The 22,056-nt window shown below is 42.4% G+C and overlaps 1 protein-coding gene across 2 annotated transcripts in view; it reads right to left on the minus strand.

Moving 5' to 3' along the window:
• Positions 1–20,629, minus strand: part of ANTXR1 (ANTXR cell adhesion molecule 1) — a 194,068-nt gene extending 173,439 nt beyond the window's left edge. For both annotated transcript variants that reach the window (XM_030551979.1, XM_030551980.1), the window contains exons 1-3: positions 20,122–20,629; positions 3,594–3,665; positions 2,532–2,603 (exon numbers count right to left, since the gene is read on the minus strand). In XM_030551979.1, the coding sequence (XP_030407839.1) occupies positions 2,532–2,603; positions 3,594–3,665; positions 20,122–20,273 (296 nt within the window). In that variant the 5' untranslated portion in view covers positions 20,274–20,629. The remainder of the gene's footprint in view (positions 1–2,531; positions 2,604–3,593; positions 3,666–20,121) is intronic.
• Positions 20,630–22,056: the final 1,427 nt, after the last annotated feature.

The raw sequence follows: 22,056 nt of genomic DNA on the forward strand, positions 1-22,056 counted from the left end.
CTTGTCTGTCTAATAGCTCCTTAGTCCTTTCAAAGGCTTCTCATTAATCTTAATATTCATCACAAATGCCTCTAAGTAATTATACAGATCAGTCAATTCCAACCCCTCACCCACATCAAGGCACTTTCCATAATAGTACAGGGACCCTGTCACAGAGTGTGGGGGAGTCCAGTCCTGCACCCCTCTTCCTGGGACCCACAGTGACTTTTAGCCAGCCAGTAAAACAGAAGGTTTATTGGACAACAGGAACACAGGTTACAGCAGAGCTTGCAGGCACAGTCAGGACCCCTCCATTGGGTCCTTCTGGGCTTTCAGGGTGCTTGGATCCTAGCTAGGATACCCTGAATTCCGCCCACCCAGCCCCAAACCCGAATTCAAACTGCTTCCCTCCTGCCACTCCCTTCCTTTGTCCCCCTTCTGGGGCAAAGGTGTTGACCTTTCCCCTCCCTTACCTAGCTCAGGTTACAGGCTCCGGTATCGTCCATCCCCTAAAGTCCTCCCCTGCTCTCCCATTCCCCACACAGACAGCCCCTACTCCATCACAGACCCCAAACAAAGTTTCTGAAAAAAGGTGAACTGGAGATCAGAAAAATGATGTTTGGCAAAGCGCTGGGCTTTTCTGCACTGGTGGTGAAAGCAACCCCGCTCCTCCCCTTCCAGCAAGGAGAAAAGGGAAGGAAATCTAAGGACATGATGGGGGAACAATGTCTCTCTCTCATTTCTCCCTTTCTTCCCCTTTCAATAACCTCAAAGTCAAGCAACCAGCATGTGCACTTCAGACAGATCAGAAGTGGCACATATTCAGCTGTCCAAATCTGGCACACAGGTGCTTCCTCTGCTATTAGGCAGTTATGAAACCTGCTGTCAGGGTGCTTTGGTTTACGGCAGGGGGAAATAGGTTATTTGGGGGGGAGGTTCCTTTTTTTGAATGGTGAAGGAACCACCTACAAATGTTTCTCATGAGATTGACCGTAGTTCCCACACTTTGCACAGAGACACTCTTGTTCTGTCCATTTGCTCTCTCGCCCCTAGGGCAGAGGTGAGTAAACTCCATGAATGCTCCTGAAAGGTGAGAATAAGATCCTGAAGTAGAGGGTTAATTCTCTGAAGATGAGATTTTCAAAGCTGCCTGAAGGGATCTGGATTAACTACAATGGAAACTGGGTATCCAGATCCCTTAGATAGCTTTGAAAAATCTCAGCCCAAGTCTTTAGAGTTTATCCTTCCACAGGCTAGATCCCCCTCCCACCCTGCATTCCTAGTTCTACTCAGAATCCTCTAGAGAAAGCAAGACCCCAATAGAATTCCTGTTGGTGTTCTTGCATTTACCCACACAAAGAAGATCCTTCTCAAAACAATTGCTCCAAACTTGATCTTTCTGATGTTCAAATTCAACTGGCTGCAGATTGGTATACTGGCTCACTTTATTAATATAGAGCTATTAAAAATCAGGTACGAGTGAGATAAGTTTACACAATGCTTTACAAAACTGGAGTGAGACCTCTTTTCTGCTATGAAGAATCTGCACGCTCAGATAGATGGGGAAAGTGGGGACAAGACAAGATGTAACACACTTGTGAAGCATCCCCTCTCTAGTAACTGCTTATTCTCTAGAAAAGATTAGCCTATTACTGCTGCCAGCTAATGGAGTTGCTCCTTTTTGCTCAAGGGGCAGAGGTCTGTGCTTTGATGCTCAGTGTCCCAGCTGCTGAGAACCCATGGTAGGGATCATTACAAAGGCATGGGAGAACAGTTCAGGTAAAGGAAGGCGTAGGAGGATAGTCAATGAGGCAACCCAAGTACTGAATTATCCTAGAAGAAGCAGATTTAAGGAGGTGGTTACTTCACCTAGGTTGCCAAGTAGAGGGGAAACAGTTTCAAGAGCCAGTGGTAACATAACTGATGGTATAAAGCTGGGAGTAGGAGCAAGAGAGAAACAACATGGTAGGAATTGGGAACAAGATGGGGTATAGGGGGAAATTAAAGTAGAAGAGAAAGGAAAGGATTCACTGGGACTCAATGGTGGGGGAAGGAGGGGGAAATTACTGGCTTCCCCTCCCTCCCCAGTCACCCATCTCCATAGCCCATTCAGCCCTTTGCCTCTGTACTGAAACACTAAACAAAAGCCAGGTTTTGTGACACAAAGGCGAACCTCTGGACAGAAAATGAATGAGGGGGGATAGGGAGGATGGAAGAAATTTCCATAGAAAATTTCAAATATTTGTCTCTGGGTTTCAGCTGAAAATTTTGGGTTTTTAAATTTTCTTTTCTGATGAAAAGAATCAAAAATTTTCAAGGAAAGCAGACACTCTCTAGAGGGAAAAAAACAATTTTCCACCAAACGACGACGTTGATTAAATTTTCGACTGGCTCTTCCTTTAAGAGCCTAACATGCATATCAGATGTTAAGTACAGCCAAGTGATTTAAAGTTAGAGTATTGGATATGAAACCAGAAATTACTAGCCAGAAAAAGGGAGAAAGTGAAAAAGGAAGGACATTGCTTTGTGCTATAGCCCCAAATTCTTCTTACCTGTCTTCAGTTAACCTCATTAGAGTTGAGCCTCTAGTTGAGAAAACAATGAATGACATCCTCAGCTGGGGGCTGGAGACAGAGAATAGACAGAAATGTAAGCGAATGATTTGCAATCCATTTCTCCATTCATTCACCTAGTCAGTATTTCTCGTCTCTCTTGCTTTACCCTTCTGGCTCCTTGCAATGACTCTTCTTTGTACCACTGCTCCCCTCCAACCCTTTCTCTATCTTGTCTTCTTGTAAGATCTTTAGGGCAGGGACTCTCTCACTAGATGTATGTACAGCACCTAGCAAAATTGGGGTGCGATCTTGACTGGATCCTGTGACTGCTACCATAATAATAATGTAATCATAAGAAGATCGAGGCCTAAATAGAGCCAGCTGGAATCAGCAGATGGGAGCCTTATGAAGTCTCATTCCTCCTTGCAAAACCATGGAAATTCCTAAGCAGTTCCCTCTAGAAGTGAATGCCATTCCTGTTTGCATAATTTCCACAAGGAGGTTATGCCACAGAAGCAAGTTTGTACATTTCAGTGTCCCCTTATCACTGTGTGGAGGTGCAAGGAGACTAGCCTGTGTCTTTTCACTTCTCACATTGGATTCGTGACCCACAGGCTCACCCCACAGCTACTGGAACATTCAAGGGGTTTGGAAAGACATTGCTCCTGATTGCTTCCTGCAGAGGCAAACTCCACTTCCCTTCTCCCACCGCATGGCAGCTGAGAGCCTCAGAAGTATCTTTACCCTCCCCATGGTACTTCCACAGGATGGTATAATCTGACCCATGGAAATTAGAGATAGAAGTGATTTATTTGCTCATCTTCAGGGGCTCAGTACATTTGTGACAATTGCTGCTCACCTCTGGAGTACTACCATTGAAATCAGTGAGGCATCTTGCATAAAAAAAATGAACAGGACTCAATCTCTTAAAAAGACCTACGGTCTGACTGTCGGCTCGTATGAATCAGTATACTTCCTTATGCACCACATGGGATCTGACCCTGAGTTAGCAGCTCACATCATCCAGTTGGGTTTATCAGCAAAAAGAGCATTTCTTACCTTATGAACTTGTGGGCAAGATGTTCTACGAAAAAATAGATTTCATTCCAGTGGTGCAGGACGCTTCCTGATCTGGGAAAACAATCATTGCAGGAAATACTAGTTTAATTTCATATAGTTAGGCCACTGCTTTATTATTTTCCAGCCTAATGTATTGTTATACATCTGTTCATCTCATCATTTCTTTTACAACTAAAACTAGACCTAAACTTCTGCAACTAAAACTCCTTTCTGTGTTTCCTTAAAGTGGGGTTAGGGAGTGGGCGGTGGAAATTGCATCATATCTCAGACACAACTTTGAAATGCGAAGCATATAATTTATACTTAAGTTGAGCATTTGAGGCTGCTTCTTGACAAGAATATATGGCAGCTCCATTAGACCTTTAACTTGGCAGTAAGCAAATAACCCAGGGTTAGCGCTGATCTATGTCACTGTCAAGTATTTTGGGTGGATTCCATTGTCTTACTCACCATGTCATTGTGCCTAGCTATCAGCTTGAGTGCATTTAGGGAACATAATGCATTTGGAAGGAAGGAAAGATTCCTAAATCTAAACCACTGTTTCCATTGTGCTGGTGATAATGAGAGGTAAAATATCTTAGACCTATAATTCAGCCATAACCGGTATATTCTCTAGCACTGCAGTAAAAAAGACTGTGACACGCTGCTGGAATACTCAGCGCTGTGGGCCACAGAGTTACCTATCCACCTCAGCAAGAGTGAGCTTTGCTGGAGATTAGACTGTCTGCCAGCTCACTGCCACACCAGTCTGTCTTCTTCACCAGAAGACTCCTCAAGGCTCTCCCGGCCCAAACCTTACCAAGCGGGTGGCAATCAGTGAATGCCAGCACCCGAGCTCCTCAGAGATTTTTTTTTTTGCAATGTACAGCCCCTGCCGCTGTACATTGACAGAAGATAAGTGCTCTATTAAAGAGCCTGTACATCACAGCTTATTAATTTAACAGGGTAAATATACCCTTCCCTTCAAGCACAGCAAGGAATTAGTTTATAGTAAAAGTAAATCAAGAGCATGGATTAAGTGATACCAAGTAAAAGAGATAAAGGTAGAGATGGCTGCAAACAAATAAAAATGAAAACATGCATCCAAAAGTCTAAAACTCAAGCTAGCAAGATACAGTCTTTGTTCAAGATGGTTTCTTTCTCAAACAGTCTCCTTTCCAGCTTGTTTACTGGCCTGGACCCACCACAGAGATCAATTCACTTGGTTTCTTTGTCTCCTAAGATGAAGGATAAACACGGAGTCTCTCTTTGCTCCTTGTAGTCCCAAAGAAATTGCCTTTTTCTTACTAGTCAAGAAGGCCTCCTGGGGAGTCAGTCTTATGTCTCTCTCTGGGGTACAGGAGCCATGTTAATTCTCTGTCTCTCGAGTTCAGGAGCAGGATAACCCCCAGTGGTTTAGTTCGATAGCTTTGGTTACAGCTAACATGTAAACTTAGGTAAAGCCACATTCATTTCTCAAGGACAGACCTGTTTATCACCTTTATCTGCACTAAACTGTCTTGTCTTAAATATGTCCTACTAATATCATTCAGAGGGAATTCACAACTTCACATATAATATTAATATATGCATTTTACAGCGATATTAATAACCAGTATGCTATTAGTTTTCATATGATACCTCACAGGGCCTATTTCATCAAGATATTATTGCAGTAGTGGGTAGGGTGCGAATATAGAGGTGCCTACGGTCACACCAATTGGGCCTTAATCCTGCTCCCAGTGAGTTCAAAGGGAGATTTGTCGTTGATTTTTATTGAATTGGGACTGAGCCAGGATTTTTCCTTTTTACGTTGATAAACAGCAAAACAGTGAGATTAACTAGACAACCTACGCAGCAAGTCTTCTTATCATGCATAGATTTGTGCCATCCTTACTAACACTGGTGAGCACTGACACAAATACTCTCATTGAGTTTACATTGTTTCAGTCCACTCGCTTGGGTTTTTTTTAATTCTGCCATTACAGAGTCTTACAACTGAAAGAGCAACAATATTCCTCTTAAAGGCTGAGCTGAATATCATCCAAGAGACTAGAAATGTGGAGGTTTGGGGCTGGGCATGGATAAGCTTTTGAAAAAAAAGGTAAAAGTATCTAACATTTCCCTGTTATGTCTCCTCTCTGGGAAACCAGACTGAGAGCCATAAACGAAATCATCACAACATGCAGAAGCTGGTGCATACAAGTCCGGTCTGGCTGTTAATGACGTGACATCACTTCCCTGACTAAGTGCAATGCAAAGCCAAGCCACAGGGTATGGATTATTCACAGATTTGTTTCATTTTTGTTCACAGCAACTCAGTAAAAACTTGATTTACTTTCTTATTCTGAGACCCCGATCCATAGTTCTGCTACATGGCTTTGTGTGCTCTTCACTTTAGTCAATGACACTGCAGTGCTTTCAGGCTTGCATGTAAATCCATAGTTTCAGATGAAACTTGATCATGGGCGCTCTTTCTGCTATCAGTTAAATCAGTGGGAGTTTTCCCATTGACTTCCATGATATCAGAATTTGGACCCTAATAATAATACCTAGTTCCAAGACAGTACTTTTCATCGGTAAATCTCAAAACACTTTACAAAAAGGGTGTGTGGGGGTCATTTACAGATGGGGAAACTGAGGCACAGAGCAGCAAAGTGACTTGACCAAGATCATACAACAGGCCAGTGGCAGAGCCAGGAACTGAATCCAGTTCTCCCAAGGCCAAGTTCAGTGCTCTTTCCACTAGGCAACACTCCCTCTCTCTACCAGAATCATCACCTACTGACCATTGTTGCATTGTATTCCTATGTTCCTATTAGAAGCCTCTGGTTTTCATAATTTTTTTTCTTAAACACAGTGAGGCAGCTGCAAATGAGAAACAGCCACAGAGCCCATATGGTATGTAGGTTGTTATATAAAACAGTGCCATTTTCCATAGCTGAGAGAAATCTTGGGGTTGGTTTTTCTTTTCTTTTCTTTTTTTTTTTTAATTTTTTTAAAACACAACATTAGCCAGAAATGAGTTTAAAACCCAGTTGCTTGAGTCAGTTATATGCCAGTTGCCAGCAAACTACATTCTCTGTTTAAATGTTTGCCTTTGTGATTGTTGTTCCACTGGACTTGGTTTTAAGTGGTTTTGGAAAAGGCAGTTTTCTCAGTTACGCGCTGCTTTTTAATTCTCCACATAAGCTGCAGTTTCAATTTCACCCTCCCCTCATCCCTTTGGAACAAGAATCCAAACATCTAAAATTACAGCTTTTCTTTTTCCATGAAACCTTCCCACACATATATTCACACAGAGGGGAAGAGCAGCACAAGGTCCAAGACCGGCAGAGATTTCACATGGGGGTTTAGCAAAGCTTCTTATCCTTCTCTCTATGATGATATTTATAAAAACAACTCACTAGCCCCCTGCAAAAAGGGACAGATTCTCATCTCAGGTAGGGAGGCATTAATCCAGAGTCAACCCATTGTCTTCAGCAGAGTTACACCACTGTGAGGTCAGAACTGGTTCCCCAAAATTAAATCTTTTACATATAACTGACTGTATGCCATTGCCTCCAGTACAGGGCTTCTCAATGTGGGAGGGGTTGCCCCCTGCCCTACTGGGGTAACAAACACATATTAGGGAGTCTAGTTACTGCTGAAAGGGAGAGAGGTCCCTTCTAGATGGGGACGGGGTGCTCCATGTATGCGTGTGGTGTCACTATATGGAAATATTGAGAATACTCATTTTACTCCATGACAAGCACACATCATCCTTCCTATTATACAGTCATTTCTGCTTTCAAAAAGCCTTCACAAGCTCCAAGTAACTAATTGTCATGAAACCTCTTGTCTGATAGGTAAGGATTGTTAGACCCATTTTTACAGAGATGGGAAAGACATAGATTATCAGGGTTGGAAGGGACCTCAGGAGGCCATCTAGTCCAACCTCCTGCTCAAGACAGGATCAATCCCCAGACAGATTTTTACCCCAGTTCCTTAAATGGCCACTTCAGTGATTGAATTCACGATGCTGGGTTTAGCAGGCCAATGCTCAAACCACTGTGCTATCCCTCCCACTTCTTTTGCTTGAGGTCTGACAGAGAGAGAGAGAGAGAGAGCAGGTATCCAGACTGGTACTGGAGACCAGTAGTTGCTGGTTTCCCAATCTGTTCTCAGACATTTGACTTATCAAAAAGTCCTTTATCTAATGTTAGTAGCAGATCTCTTACCTTCTCTCTGGGCCCTCATTAACTTACACACACAAAGTCAGTTCATTACACCATGCTAGCAAAATCCAATCAAGAACTATTATAATATGCATGCATTGAAGAGCTTGTTGATGCTGAATTCACAGTCCCAGACACTAGTACCAAATACTGTAGTTCCACCTTCCCATATATTATCCAGTAACGTGGCTTCTGGGACTGTGGGTTGCCCACATGACCCAATGGAACTGTTTGCTATTGGTATGCTCTCTTCAGCCGGGCAAATTGGCATCACAACTGTGTCTACAGATGCAACAGCAGCAGCCTCACCAGTGACGAGATTTTCAGTTCTCCTCCCTGTACATATTGTAATGTTGATTAGTTCTCATTTCTGAGCTGTGGTTAGAGCTGGGGACTCAGAGGCCGGTCTCCCAAGTTCTAGTCCAGGTGCTCACAATTGAGGCCAGATTGTCAAGGGAGCTCACTTCCCATCCAAGAAACTAAAGAAAGGTCCAATCTTCCCAAAACACCCCTCATTGTGGCACTTGCTGCCAGATTGACAACAGAGCTCAGCATCCAAATGTTCATGCCAAGGGCTGAGCACTTTTGAAAAGCTGGCTACTTATTTTGACGCTTAAATGGCACCTGAGCTCATATGAAAATCTAACCCCTTAAGTTCTCCATGTCTCTGTTTAAAATGCAGATGGTGATGATCACACGGGCAGTGCAAACCTTAATTCATTAATACACATAATGCACAGCGGTATCTGCAGATGAAAGGCACTGTGCATAGGCCAAGGATTATTTTGTAATGACAATGAAGCCTCTTTGACTATCCACTTCTCAAGTTATGTCTCTACTGCAATTAAAACCCTACAGTTGGCCCATGCCAGCTGACTCAGGTTCGCAGAGCTTGGGCTAGGGGCTGTTTAATTGCAGTGTAGACATTCTGGCTCAGGCTGGACCCCGGCTATAAGACCCTGTGAGGTTGGAGGGTCCCAGAGCTCAGGCTGAAGCAGATACACATCCCCATGCCCCAGCCAGCTGGTACGGATCAGCCATGGGAGTCTAATTGCAAAGTAGACATACTCTCAGTTATTCAGCCACCCCTGCTTTCTGCTCTTCCTCTTCTCAGAGCATCTTCAACCTGACATTTAGCCACAGCAAGCCAATCCTAACAGCTGCATCAGACATGGTTTTATTGGGAGCTGTTTACTTGGCACTGTTTGTCGCTTGCTCTTTATCCTCAAAAAAACCCCAAAAGGCAGCAAAATCTGGAATTCAAAGACTCTCCTTTAGACAAAAGGTCAAATCCTTCAATCCCTGCTTGTGACCTCATTTTGCTCACGCTGAAGGCAATACGAGTTTTGCCATTGACTTCAATGGAAGGAGTACCGAGCCCCCTTATTATTATTCATACTCTGCAGGGGTGGGGGAAATCTCATTGAGATCAATGGAAGCTTTGCCTGAATAAATACCCTTATGTCTCTGAAAGGACCTCTCGAATCTAACAAAAGAACACATGAACATCCAGAGCAGTGAGTGGTTTTGGTTTTTGCATCACAAACACACATCAGACCAGGACAGGATTCACAAGATCTGAGTCCCATTTAGCTGATCCCCCCAGACTTCCAGGAAGTTCAGATATTTGGTTCCAGTTTAGCTCATATCAAATAGAGACTGGCGTGGTTTTGCTCTTGCAAGCTCAAAACCTGGTGCAGTTTGGATCCATGTTTCAATTCGTAACCCTTCTGCCCCTCTGAGTTGGAAGCAACAAGGCCCAGGTTCAGTATCCAGGGGTTCTGTTTCAATAACACAATGCATAACCAGCTCGAGCCCCCACCCAGTGACCTGGGACACTTACATACCACCCCCCTGGGCGCCTCTAGGAGGCAATACTTTCCCTCTCGCAAGCACAGAGTCTGATGAGTGTAGCAAAATCCTTTTAATAAAGGAGGGAAACAATGCGGCATCACACTGGAGAAACACCACAAACAGGATTATAACACAAACCATAAGCAAAAACCCACCTCCAAGTACGTTTGGCAATGTCCTTTCCCCCTTAGGGTCTTAAATCCAATCACCCCAAAGTCCAACAACCCAAAAGTCTCTGGTCAGTGCCACCCCAGAGTTCAAAAGTTTATCTGCAGAGTTTTACCCCCCCCCCAACCTGGGTAGAAATGGGGGGGGCCCACACAGGGTGGTGGGGCCCACACAGAGTGGTAAGGGGCACCTTACATAGGCTAAGGCCAACTGCTCCACCTCTCCATGGAGTTCTGCTGCAACCTTCACCACAACCAGCTCCACTTCACCAGCTGTGCCGCTCCTCCAGCCAACCCGTGAGCCACTCCAGCCGTCCCCGCAAACCGCTCCATTCCGCTCACTGTTCCATAGGCTGCTCCAACATGCTGCAAACTGCTCCACTCTGCCAGCCGCTTAGCAATAGGTCTTCAGGCTCCCCCACTAGTTAGCACAGCACTCAGTGCTCTCAGCTCAGTAATTCCAGCTCTTTAGTGATTTCAACTCTTAGTGATTTCAGCTCATAGTAGGGGAGCCCTGGTGCTGGTGCACCATTGGCCCTACACAAATTCAGCTCAGCAGCCTTTAGATGGACTCCTAATGGAATCAAAATTAGCTCTACTCTTTAACAGTGGAGAGAGAAAGATGTGCAATTGGTGTTCCAGGCCCTCAAAAGGGACCCATACCATCAGGCACACACACCAGTCCCCAACCTCTCTCAATTCACTGGGTTTTGGAACCCATGTCCCTTGTCTAGCAAGTGTCACTTAATTTATATTGAGATATCTCTGTCATAAAGCAGTCTCGTAGTTCCTCATTCGCATAATCAGGCGGCAACACTTTATTTATCCTGCCCCAATAACAAAGAAATTGGGGATCCCAGAGCTGTCAAAATAACCATCCCAGGCTGCCTTGGGCTATGCTGGATGTGCCAATGCAAATACCTGAGATTCCACACTTCCTGAAATTCTTTCCATACTTCCCATAATTCACCACCAGATGTCAGGGTAGTGCTCATCCTGACTCTACTTATAATTTAACCAGGGATCAGTCATTAAAAAAACAACAAACTCCAAACCCAACAACTGTTATAATCAACCATACTAGCACAAAATGCTATAGCTTATGGTCATGTTACTAGCAGTTTTTTGCACCATTGCTGCAAAATGATATAATTATTTTTTAAGTACCAGTTGATAAGTTGTCTGAATGAGATAAGCATTTCTATAAAGCCTAACTGTTTAAAACAAAACATCTGAATTTGTTATGTTTATAACCGTAGATCTAGCAAGAGGAACAAAATGATCAACCAGCCAAGATGATGCAACCTTACACCTTGTACAGTGTGTGTGCACATCAGCTAAGAAATATCATAATGAGGTTGCCAGGAACTCTCTTTACTGCAGAAAAAAATGCATACTTAGAGTAGACTTAAACCATTAAGTAGATAAATTCCACTATCAACGACATTAGCATCTGGTAAATCCAAATGAGGCTAGAAGACTTACACTGGTATAAATGAGAACCAGATCTGGCTCGGAGTTTCTACCATTGCACGGTAATGCTTCGATTCAGGAAAGCAATTAAGCATATTCTTTAGTCTCATTGACTTTAATATTTAAAAGTATGCTCAAAGTTAAACATGTGCTAGAGTGTTTTCCTGAATTGGGGCCAAATTATTATTCATGCGCTTTACGTCAATGTCACCCCGCCACACACAGTGTCCAATTCCAATCACACTTGTTTACACTTCCAATGACACTTGTTTACACTTACACTGGTTTCCTCTCCTCCAATGATGCTAGTAGAGTTACACCAGTGTACGCGAAGACAGAATCAGGGCCATGGACTTCATGCAATCAGTGATCACAATGGCCCCTTCTGGCCTTGGAATCTATGAATCTAAGCTCATATCTACTTGTACGTACATGCCAACAGCGGACAAAACAAAAAAGAAAGGTGTTTGGTTTAGAGATTGGTGGTGGTCAGATTCTTCTCTCAGTTATGCCAGTGCAAGAATGGAGTCACTCCGCTTCATTCCATGGCTGTCAATGAGAGCTGAATTTGGCCCAGGAAATTTTGTTGCAGCATCTTACTGCGCTCTTTAGAAATCAGTACGGTTTTATTGGAAGAGCCAGTCACTTCATTCCATCTTCCCAAGTATTCCAAGAGACATTTGGAAAAAGCCAATAGGTTTGGACATACCCCATCACTGTTAGCAAAGTGATAACTCTATTGTTTGAGCTGCACTTAACACAAGGCCACTCACTGATAAAGACCAACCCTTAAACATTGTAGTGAGATGTGTGATCCGTGTTTCAAGGCTTGCTCAGGTGCAACCAGAGCAGAGTTTTGTCCTTATGACCAAATGCAGTCCAAGTCTAAGAGGACAAGAATTCCACTGAAGTCAGTTAGCCTGTGATTATGTCACAGCTGCCATCATGTTTGACATCAGGAATTGAACTGCAGATCTCCAGAGCTAAATGCAAATGTTTTTACAGTTTGAGCCAAAGAACCAGGCTCATTAGTTGTGAATCTGTTATAGACCCTCATCCTTTGTAGATCAGGCAACAGACACTACCAATTCATGGCACACCCACACCTTGAATACTGCCAGCAGGTCTGGTTGCCCCTTCTCCAAAAAAAGATATATTAAAATGGGAAAACATACTGATAAGGGCAACAAAAATGATTAAGGGCATGGAACAGCTTCCATATGAGATGAGATTAAAAAGCCTGGGACTTCTCAGCTTGGAAAAAGAGATAATCAAGGGGGGATGTGTTAGAGATGTATAAAATCATGAATGGTTTGGAGAAAGTGCATAAGGAAGTGTTATTTACTCTTCATATAACACAAGAACCAGTGGCCACCCAGTGAAATTAATAGGCAGTAGGTTTAAAAAAAAACAAATGGAAGCACTTCTTCACACAATGCAGTCAACCTGTGGAACTAGTTGCCAGAGGATGTTGGGAAGGTCAAAACTATAATGAAGGTCAAAAAAGAACTAAGTTCATGGAGGATAGGTCCATCAACAGCTATTAATCAAGATAGTCAGGGATGCAACCCCATACTCTGGGTGTCCCTAGCCTCTGCTTGCCAAAAACTGTGGTTGGATAACAGAGAATGGATCACTTGATGATTACCTGTTCTGTTCATTCCCTCTGAAGCATCTGGCATTGGCCACTGTTGGAAGACAGGATACCAGGCTAGGTGGACCATTGGTCAGTATAGCAATTCTTATGTTACATTTATTCACAGAACAGGTACAAAGACAACTGAACTACAAGCTTCTCCACAGTCCTGACAACACACCTTACACCTCATGTTAAAGAAACACATATAATGGGGAGCAAGCAGGAAGCTCAGCCTATATGCCTTGGTCAGCCTAGTGAGACAACCAACAGTTGTGCCAACTGTGTGTGGTAGACACCAGACCATTACAAACTGGATTGAAACCTTTCACAATGGTCACTAGTCATCAGATAGTAAAAAGCTTTTGTCTCAAGTGATCTGGGACAAATTTGAACTGGTTTCTTAGAGGTAAAAGTGTCTTCATTCCACAGAGCCTGTATCTCTGGTGACTAAAACAGCTAGACCAGTACTCTGTTCCAGAAAGTTCTGTGGCTGGATTTTGCTAGAGCTTTTGTTTCTCCAATAGGAAGAATCACCTCCCTCCCCACAGGAAGTGGTTCCTGGAGAACAGTCTTGTCTCTATGTGATGTCAAATGCTTCTCATTTTTTCTTATTTTTGTCTGCTTCCCATCACTCGGTGAGCTCAATTTCCACTTACTTATACTGGTGCAAATGAGGAGTTACATGACTTATTTAAGTCAACAGAGTTACATCAAGTAAAGCTAGTATAAGGGAGAGAAAGATCTAACCCTTTATTTGTTATATGTACTTTTAATAGAGGGAGTTCATTTCAATGCGGTTTGTTAAAAATGGAATAACTGGCTGAATGATCAACGAAAGAATCACAGGAAATGGCTCAGATTACTTGCCTCCCTTCATCACTATTCTCTTACCGCCAGATTTTTCATCTGGTTCATGCAAATTTTTGCATGCGCACACCTGTTTGCATGCATTCACCGACAAATCAGTTTCATGCATTTGTTCGTATGGGTGGGAATAAAATGTCTGTTGTTCTGAGATGTCCCCTTTGAAAATAAGGCCTTTAACCTTGAGCTTGTAAATGACAGAAAATATTAGTACCAGGATTTAAAATTCACCTCCCGAATTGCAAATCAATGGTTCCATGAGCCTCTCCTATCCAGTGTTCAAGTGGCTGGTGCTAGACATATTGTAAATGGGATGGATAAATGCATTAGTCAATCATATGCTGTGACACTTATTTGGAGATATACCTATCTGATAAAACTGGAAGGGACCCTGAAAGGTCATTGAGTCCAGTCCCTTGCCTTCACCAGCAGGACCAAGTACTGACTTTGCCGCAGATCCCTAGGAGACCCCCTCAAGGACCGAACTCACAATCCTGAGTTTAGCAGACCAATGCTCAAACTACTAAGCTACCCCTCCCCCTAGGTTTGCTAGATAATAGTGAATGGAACAAATCAATCAAAAGAATGGTCTGCCTATCATGCTGACCAATATCTTCTCATTGTTTCCATAGGCTTCCCTATCTGTCTGTAGCCTCTTGTTGTCTCTGATCTTAGACTAAGGCTATGTCTTCATTACCCGCCATATCGGCGGGTAGCAATCAATTTCTCGGGGATCGATATATTGTGTCTCATCTAGACGCGATATATCGATCCCTGAATGAGCTCCTATTGACCCCGGAACTCCACTAACCAGAACGGCGGTAGCGGAGTCGACATGGGGAGCCGCAGACATCGATCCCGCGCCGTGAGGACAGTAGGTAATTCGATCTAAGATACTTAGACTTCAGCTACATTATTCACATAGCTGAAGTTGCGCATCTTAGATCGATTTCCCCCCGTAGTGTAGACCAGCCCTTAGATTGTAAGCTGTTTGGAACAGGGAGCATCATTTTGTTGAGTTTGTACAGCACCTAGCACAATGGGGTCCTGGTCCATAACTGAGTCTCCTAGGCAATACTGCAATTCAAATCATAAAAAGGTGATGTGCCACAAGAATTCAGCTGTCCCAACCACTAATTCACACAAACATCCATAACTACACCCAGATTCCTTATTTCCATAATACTCGGGTCCAACGTAATGAGATACCAGGAAAGATTTCTCCATGAGTTCCACTATCGGACCATATAATTTAATTAATCCCAAAGTAAATACAATACAATCTAAAAACATCAGTGCTAAAGAACATTAGCCCCCTCTAACTGCACTGAGCAGCAATGCAGTTTATTCTGCAAGATCAAAAAATATCTGCCTTTGGGTACATTTTGCCAATAACCCCATAAAACCAGGGATGAAAAGACGTTCCTGTTACTTGCACACATCTGTGGAAAACATTCTGCAGTCAGAGAAATCTCTGATTGGTTCAGCACATTGCTAAACAGTAAAACAGCCAGTCCAAAAATTCCCTTTTTTTCTATCCAAATAGTTGTTCCAACTGATGGAACCTGTTGGACTGGGCACTGCATGCTCTATGGTGCTAGTATGTACCTGGAAGGCTGGGATAACTTCATATTTCTTGCCTAGGAAACCCCTCTCTACAAGGAAATCGGAAGAAAAGGTATAGATTGAGATTTTCAAAAAAATCTAGGGGATTTAAACCCAGATACTACATTAAAACTAATGGAATATCTGGGTCTAAATACCCTAAAGCAGCTTTGAAAACCTCAGCCCTGGTGATTACAGGACTCAGACCACACTGTCAATGAACATCTCAGATAATATTGAAGGCCCTGATTTCAGATATTGATCTTTTTCGCTGCGGAAGTACAAATATCAGGATTAAAATAAACCACAATGGAAAGTCATTCGTTTCTCTCATGGGACCAAAGCTTGAGTTCTTAATGCAAAATTCCTAATCCACAGCCTGGCCTCCTTTCTCAGGCAATGTTACAAATGGCTAAATCCTGAGTGGTTCTCAGCACCTAGAACATTCATTGATGTCTCAGGAGTGTGCCCTTTGAAATCAATGGGAGTTTGGACTAAGTGAATTAGGACTCTACACTCAGATCTGTAATCTAAGGGATCTTTGACTCCTATCTTGCTCTGCACATCCAGGCTGCAGCCAGATTTTGCTGCTTCTTCTGTAACATTTCTATGAGCAATTCTTTGCATGCTATTCAAAAAGTCAAAACTCTTATCCAAGCCTTCCTCATCTCCTGTCTTGATTATCATAAACAACTCTTCTCTAGCATACCTGACATCCTGTTGTACCCCTTCAGTCCACACAAAACCGATCTAATAAGATTGTCTTCTTTCCCTGTCATTCTAATCTCCTTTGAGAGCCTAATCTAAAGACCACTGGGAATCTTTCCATTAGCTTCAAATCTCTCCATTGTCTCCCTCTTTTTCAACACAAACTCAAGCTTGACCTTGGTTTCTTGTTCAAGCTTCATTCATTTTCAAGACCCTTCACAAGTTTTCCTTCTGTCTTATTTCCCCTATTTCATCCTAGTCCTCTTCTCCATTGATAGTGCTAACCTCATCTGCCTGTTTGCTAGCTTCTCACCAGGACCTTCTTTCACACTGCCCCTTATGCATAGAATGCCACCCTCATCTCTTCTGCGCTACTCTCTTCACCTTCAAATCTCTTCTTGAGACCTGTTCTGCAAGATGCGTATAAGAAATCCAGCACTGGCAATTGATGAGTCTCATGATATTTGGTATTTTACTTAGATACAAGTGAATACAGGATCACCTCAGTTGCTTTGTTGTTGTTGCTGTTTTTTGTTCGTTAACTTTCTAGCCCTCCAGGTTACAGAGAAAAATTTGAAAATATGACCTGACCAGAACTCTAAAGGCTCAAACACTAGAAGAAATGGGTAAGAGTTTGTAGGATTGGGGCCTTGGATTGTAAACTCAACTAAGAAAAAATTGATTGGACATTTATATAGATATCATGAATATTCTTGAGTGTTCATAATTATCATCATCCTTTTGGAAGGGATATTAAACTTCAGATCACCAGACCATTTCTAGCTAATAGAGATCAGGATGAGAAGTAATGCAAATGGGTAGATTATCCCACATCTGCTACCGTGGGGTTCTCACTTCTTCTTCTACCACATCTGTTGCTGGCCACTGTCAGAAACAGGAGACTAGGTCTCCCAATTCCTGCGTTCTTAACTCTTCAAGGCAGGAAGCATGTTTTCATGTGGGTTTTGTACAACACCCAGAACAATGGGGAACAGTTCCTGATTGTACCTCTAAGTGCACCAGGAAGTGAATAGCAACGAGATCAGGATCTGCTTCACTGTCTTCATTTGGATCTACCTTAAAAATAATTAAAGCCCAAGTGATAAAGGACTCTTATCAGGAATGGGGAAGAGTTTCATTCTGAGACATAAGAAATAATATTAAAAAAATAAACACAGCCCTAGAAGTCAAGCAATGCTGGAGCCCTCTACTGTCTCCTGTGCCTCAGTGCCTAATTAGATTTAGTATCCATTTAAATCCATGTCATGCCCTGTAACCATGCTACTTGTACAATATGGCATGGCTGTTGATGGTACTGCATGCAGAATCTCACGTCAGAACTCTGACTTGCTCTCAGAGCTTCCCTCGGAGTCAGACTACAGCAAAAAGGAAATTTACAATGAGCATGTAATGTCATTGAAAAAAATGGCCATTTCAGGCTATGCTCAGGATCTGTGCCGTCATGCCTAGTCCTTGTGCAGAGGGTACTGCATTATCATTATGGGGTCCTGGCTACTTACTTGATACACTGTTCAACTGAATGTGTTCCCCCAGACCATGGACAGGAGAGGCATCCAGGCTTCAGACAGAATAGTCTGAAATCCTGCATGCAAACTGACCATTTCACATGGAGGCTGGATCAAGAATAATCCCAGTATTCCCGTTCTGTCTTTATGCCCCAGAATGATAACATGAGAGTAGCAAACTGACTGACTGCCCAAGACATGTGGGGTAACCCTGCTAGGAAATCACTGAGGCCGATTATTATTCCCCCACGCTTCCTAAGATAGTGTGTAATGGTTTCCTATCATTCTGGCAGCAATGAATACTTGATGAAAGCCCATCCTTTCAAGATCTCCCCCTCCCACCCACTGTCCACAGGACCACATGACCTTGTGTTGCTAAACCCTGTCCGAAAGCTGAACAAGAATGACCCTGAGATCAGCAGGATGAAGAAAAGATGCAATTTTAAACTGTGCCTGCCCCACGCCAAACAAAACAACACCTAGACACCGCTGTCAGTGTAACATGTTAACTGAGGAGTAAACTGTGAGGTTCACCAGGTACACCATGAATCACTGCTCAGCCACACAACGCATATGGGCAATCAACCTGACAAGATGACAACAGACAGCATATGAATATTCAGACCCATTGTGCCTGACAGCAACTCCACAGAAGTTGATGGAATTATATCCACTTACATCAGTGCTGATGGGGATCAGATAACCCATTTTTTGTAAAACATAAAGAAGGTATAAAGGAGGTGGTAGCTTTGGCCATTTCTTGCTACTCTCTGTCTAAGGTGTTTGGATGACCCAATCCTGCAGGGTACTGAGCACCCTTTGTGAGGTGCTAATCACACCCATCTCCACAGAGGTTCTCAGTTTCTTGCAAGATCAGGTCCACAGAGTATCCAACATGGTAGTACCTAAGCACTGTGAACCTACTCCTAAGCCCATGGAACTTTTTCAATGGATTTTGAATCAGGCCTCATCTGTGACCCTTTCTACATTAAAGAATTTTGCACCAGTGAAAAACTCAAATGTCGAGAAACTGCACCAGTGCAAAATGAGGCTTACAGAAGTGTAACATGAACCAGTGATATACATGTACTGGTGCAGCATTTCTACCTTTAGGGTTTGTACTGGCTGAGCAAATTTTCACTTTCTGTGTCATAAGAGGATGCATTCGATGTAGTTGAATTTTCATAGTCATTCATCTAACTCAAAGGTATAACAAAGCATATCTACTCAATGGGGAAAAACCTCCAGCCACCTCAATTTTAACCTTAGGGGAAACTTAGTGTATGTAAGTAATCTGCAATAGATATCATACTCAACTTTTTTTTAAAAAAAGCATTGTTGTGAAATCTGGTGATAAAAGGAACTATTCCAAATGACAGAACAGAATGATCAAAGCAATAAGAAGCTGTAGGTGAGAAGAACTTTTTCATTGGACTAAGTAAAATGAAAATAAAATCACTTTTCCCTTGAGTATTTAACATTCTGGTTTTTCTAAATATCTAGTGTATTTATCTTTTTTTGTTAAATCAAGTATCTTGTTGCATAACTAATTATAATTCAGAATGGGCTTTTATACTAATGGAATCTGGGAGCCACTGCAAAATACAGATGGGGTTAACTAGTTTCTTTTCCACACTGTTTTGGAGAGCTTCCTATCTTTTCAACTTGTCTATAGTGCAATTTGAAGGCCTTTAAATTACAGCAAGAAGCTACCAATGCAAAAACAATGACGTATCATATGAGTGGTAAATAACACGAGTAAGCATTTATCCTCACTGTATACTATTGGTTAGTTAAGCAGTAAAAATATGCATTTCATTAACTGGGAACAAAGAAAATCTGACTGAGAGCTGATAAAAACTGGCTGACTTTAAAAAACAATGCCTTAAGAAAGTCTATATATTTTCCATCACAGTGATCAAAATCAGATTTTCTTTGAAACAAAGTACTAAGCCATTAAAGAGCTTTTTTTTTTTCCATCAGCTAGTCACTTAAACTGGAACATTTGGATCTAATGGGGAAAATGGTTGAACAGTAACACTTCAGTCAGACTGGCATTTCCTCTGAAAGGTGAGCTAAAAATTAATGCCTCTGGTAACGTTCCCCTGCCATCTCCTTTTAGAAGTACCTCAACCTTTGCAGGTCAGAGAAAAAGCAGATACAACCAGGTTTTTCTCCCTCCCTCCCATCCTTCCCGCTGCCAATTTTAGGACACTGTAAAGTATCCACTATAGCATCTACACTAGTCACAATAACAAAACATTTCAATTCCCAAAGCTGGGCAAATCTACTATATATATATCATTGCAGAAAGACATATTCTAGCTACTGTAGAAGTTACCAAAACAAAAATAAAGCCATAAGAGTAGGACCTTTTTCAGGTCCCTTGGAGACATGATGTCTTGTGAGTGCCAATTGATAAAATTTCCATGCATTGGCAAAGGATTCATCTAAAACAAAAACAAACCAACTTACTTGTCTAAAATGAAGTACAAATCAAATCCTCCATAACAAGCAGGACCTCCGTTCTCTTTATTTCCACCTTGTCCATCACAGGCTAACACAAACGTTGCGAAGAAGAGAAACCTGAAGCCGAATCTCAAGATTCTTTGCTTTGCAATAGCCATTATATCCAGAAAAGGGCGGGGGGGAGTTCTCTTCTTCCAAAGCTCCCTTATTTCATAGCCTTGTCCAAAAATGCCTTTCAATGGCTTTAAAATGTATATACATATATTTTGCTCCTTAAACTCCACTTGCAACAATTGTCCTCTGAAATTGCAAGACTTTTTCCCCTTGTTTCCCCTGCAGTTCTGTTTCTTGGTTTCAGATTTCAAGATGCACAATACCGTATTTCACTTTTTTTATTTAAAGGGACTTCTCCGTCACTCTCCCTTGCAGCTTTCCAAAAGCAGTATCATTGTTTTGCAACAAGAGAAACTCCTTCCTAACAATTCTAGATTTCAGAGAATCTGAGGAGGGTTTGGAATGTTTCTTCTTAATTATTATTGTTATTGTGGGTGGTGGGTTTTGTTGTTTCTTACAAAAGAAAGTTCAGAGAATGCCATCTTGTGGTGAAGTCCTGATGAAACAGACTGGAGCCTCTGAAATAATATTAATTAGAATACTCATGCCCTGAGCTTACAGAGTGTATGCTGCAGCAATTCTGGTTGCATACATGTGACCTATCTTGCATACACTGATGCACAGGCCTACATGGGACTTCTCACTTACATAACATAACACACATACATGTTTGGTGTTTGCCATCCATTTAGGTAGGGGTCTGAATTCTGTTCTCAGACACATAAGTGTAAATCCAGAATTACTCCAGACTTACAGCAGCAGTAAATGAGAAGGAGTTTGGCCCAGTGTATTTTTCTAGTCATTAAACATGCAGTTATTTATTAAGCACACTTATCTCCCTACCTAATCAAGGAGGTGCCTTTCCAGAGTTTTCCTTAATGAGCTCATTTCAGCACCTGAGGCTACAGCATTTCTCCTGCCTCACTGATTAGCCAAGAAAACTCAGCAAGGTTCTGTAGTCCCACTCATTCTTTGCTACAAAATGGTTTCTTGGAATATGCAAAGGCAGTTCTGGGGGTTTAGACAGGTGAATCCTGTCTGAGCCTGTCTGTGTTCTTGTATGCTAGGGAAAATTCCCACTATCAGAGCACAGGGTGCTGAGCTGCCACTGGGAATAGGGAGTGAATCTAGCAACACAGCAAGATAACATATGAACCCCCATCTACCAAATTCCTCTCAAGAATTAGCAAAGCAACAGCATTACAGCTGAACATTAGAATCACAGAATATTAGGGTTGGAAGAGACCTCAGGAGATCATCTAGTCCAATCCCCTGCTCAGAGCAGGACCAACACCAACTAAATCATCCCAGCCAGGGCTTTGTGGGCTAATCAGCCGGGCTGAGAAGCTTCAGGTGTCTGTAATGAACTCATTAAGGAGAGTATCAGAGGGGTAGCCGTGTAGTCTGGATCTGTAAAAACAGCAAAGAATCCTGTGGCACCGTATAGACTAACACGTCCGTTAGTCTATACGGTGCCACAGGATTCTTTGCTGCTTCATTAAGGAGAGTGACATAAGGGTATTTGCCTGGTTTTAAATAAAGGAGATAGATGGGGTGGAGGAAAGTATTACAAAAGAACTAAGCTAGCCTGAGGGATCATTAAGCTCCTGTGTGATACTATTGTTTAAACATCAGCTAAGCCTAGTTATACCACAGACCTTGCAATAGCCTTGCATATCATTAGTAGTAGAGACAATCCTAAGCATTCAAAAATCATGAGGTGTGATTTTTTTGAATGATACATTATGGGTCCTTTTTATTTCACCTTGATTTCTGAGCCTTTTAGCTGTGCAGAGCTTGGCTTTTAAGCTGTTTCTCTACAACAGG

Source organism: Gopherus evgoodei, chromosome 2, assembly GCF_007399415.2.
Source record: "Gopherus evgoodei ecotype Sinaloan lineage chromosome 2, rGopEvg1_v1.p, whole genome shotgun sequence".
NCBI classification, from domain to species: Eukaryota; Metazoa; Chordata; order Testudines; family Testudinidae; genus Gopherus; species Gopherus evgoodei.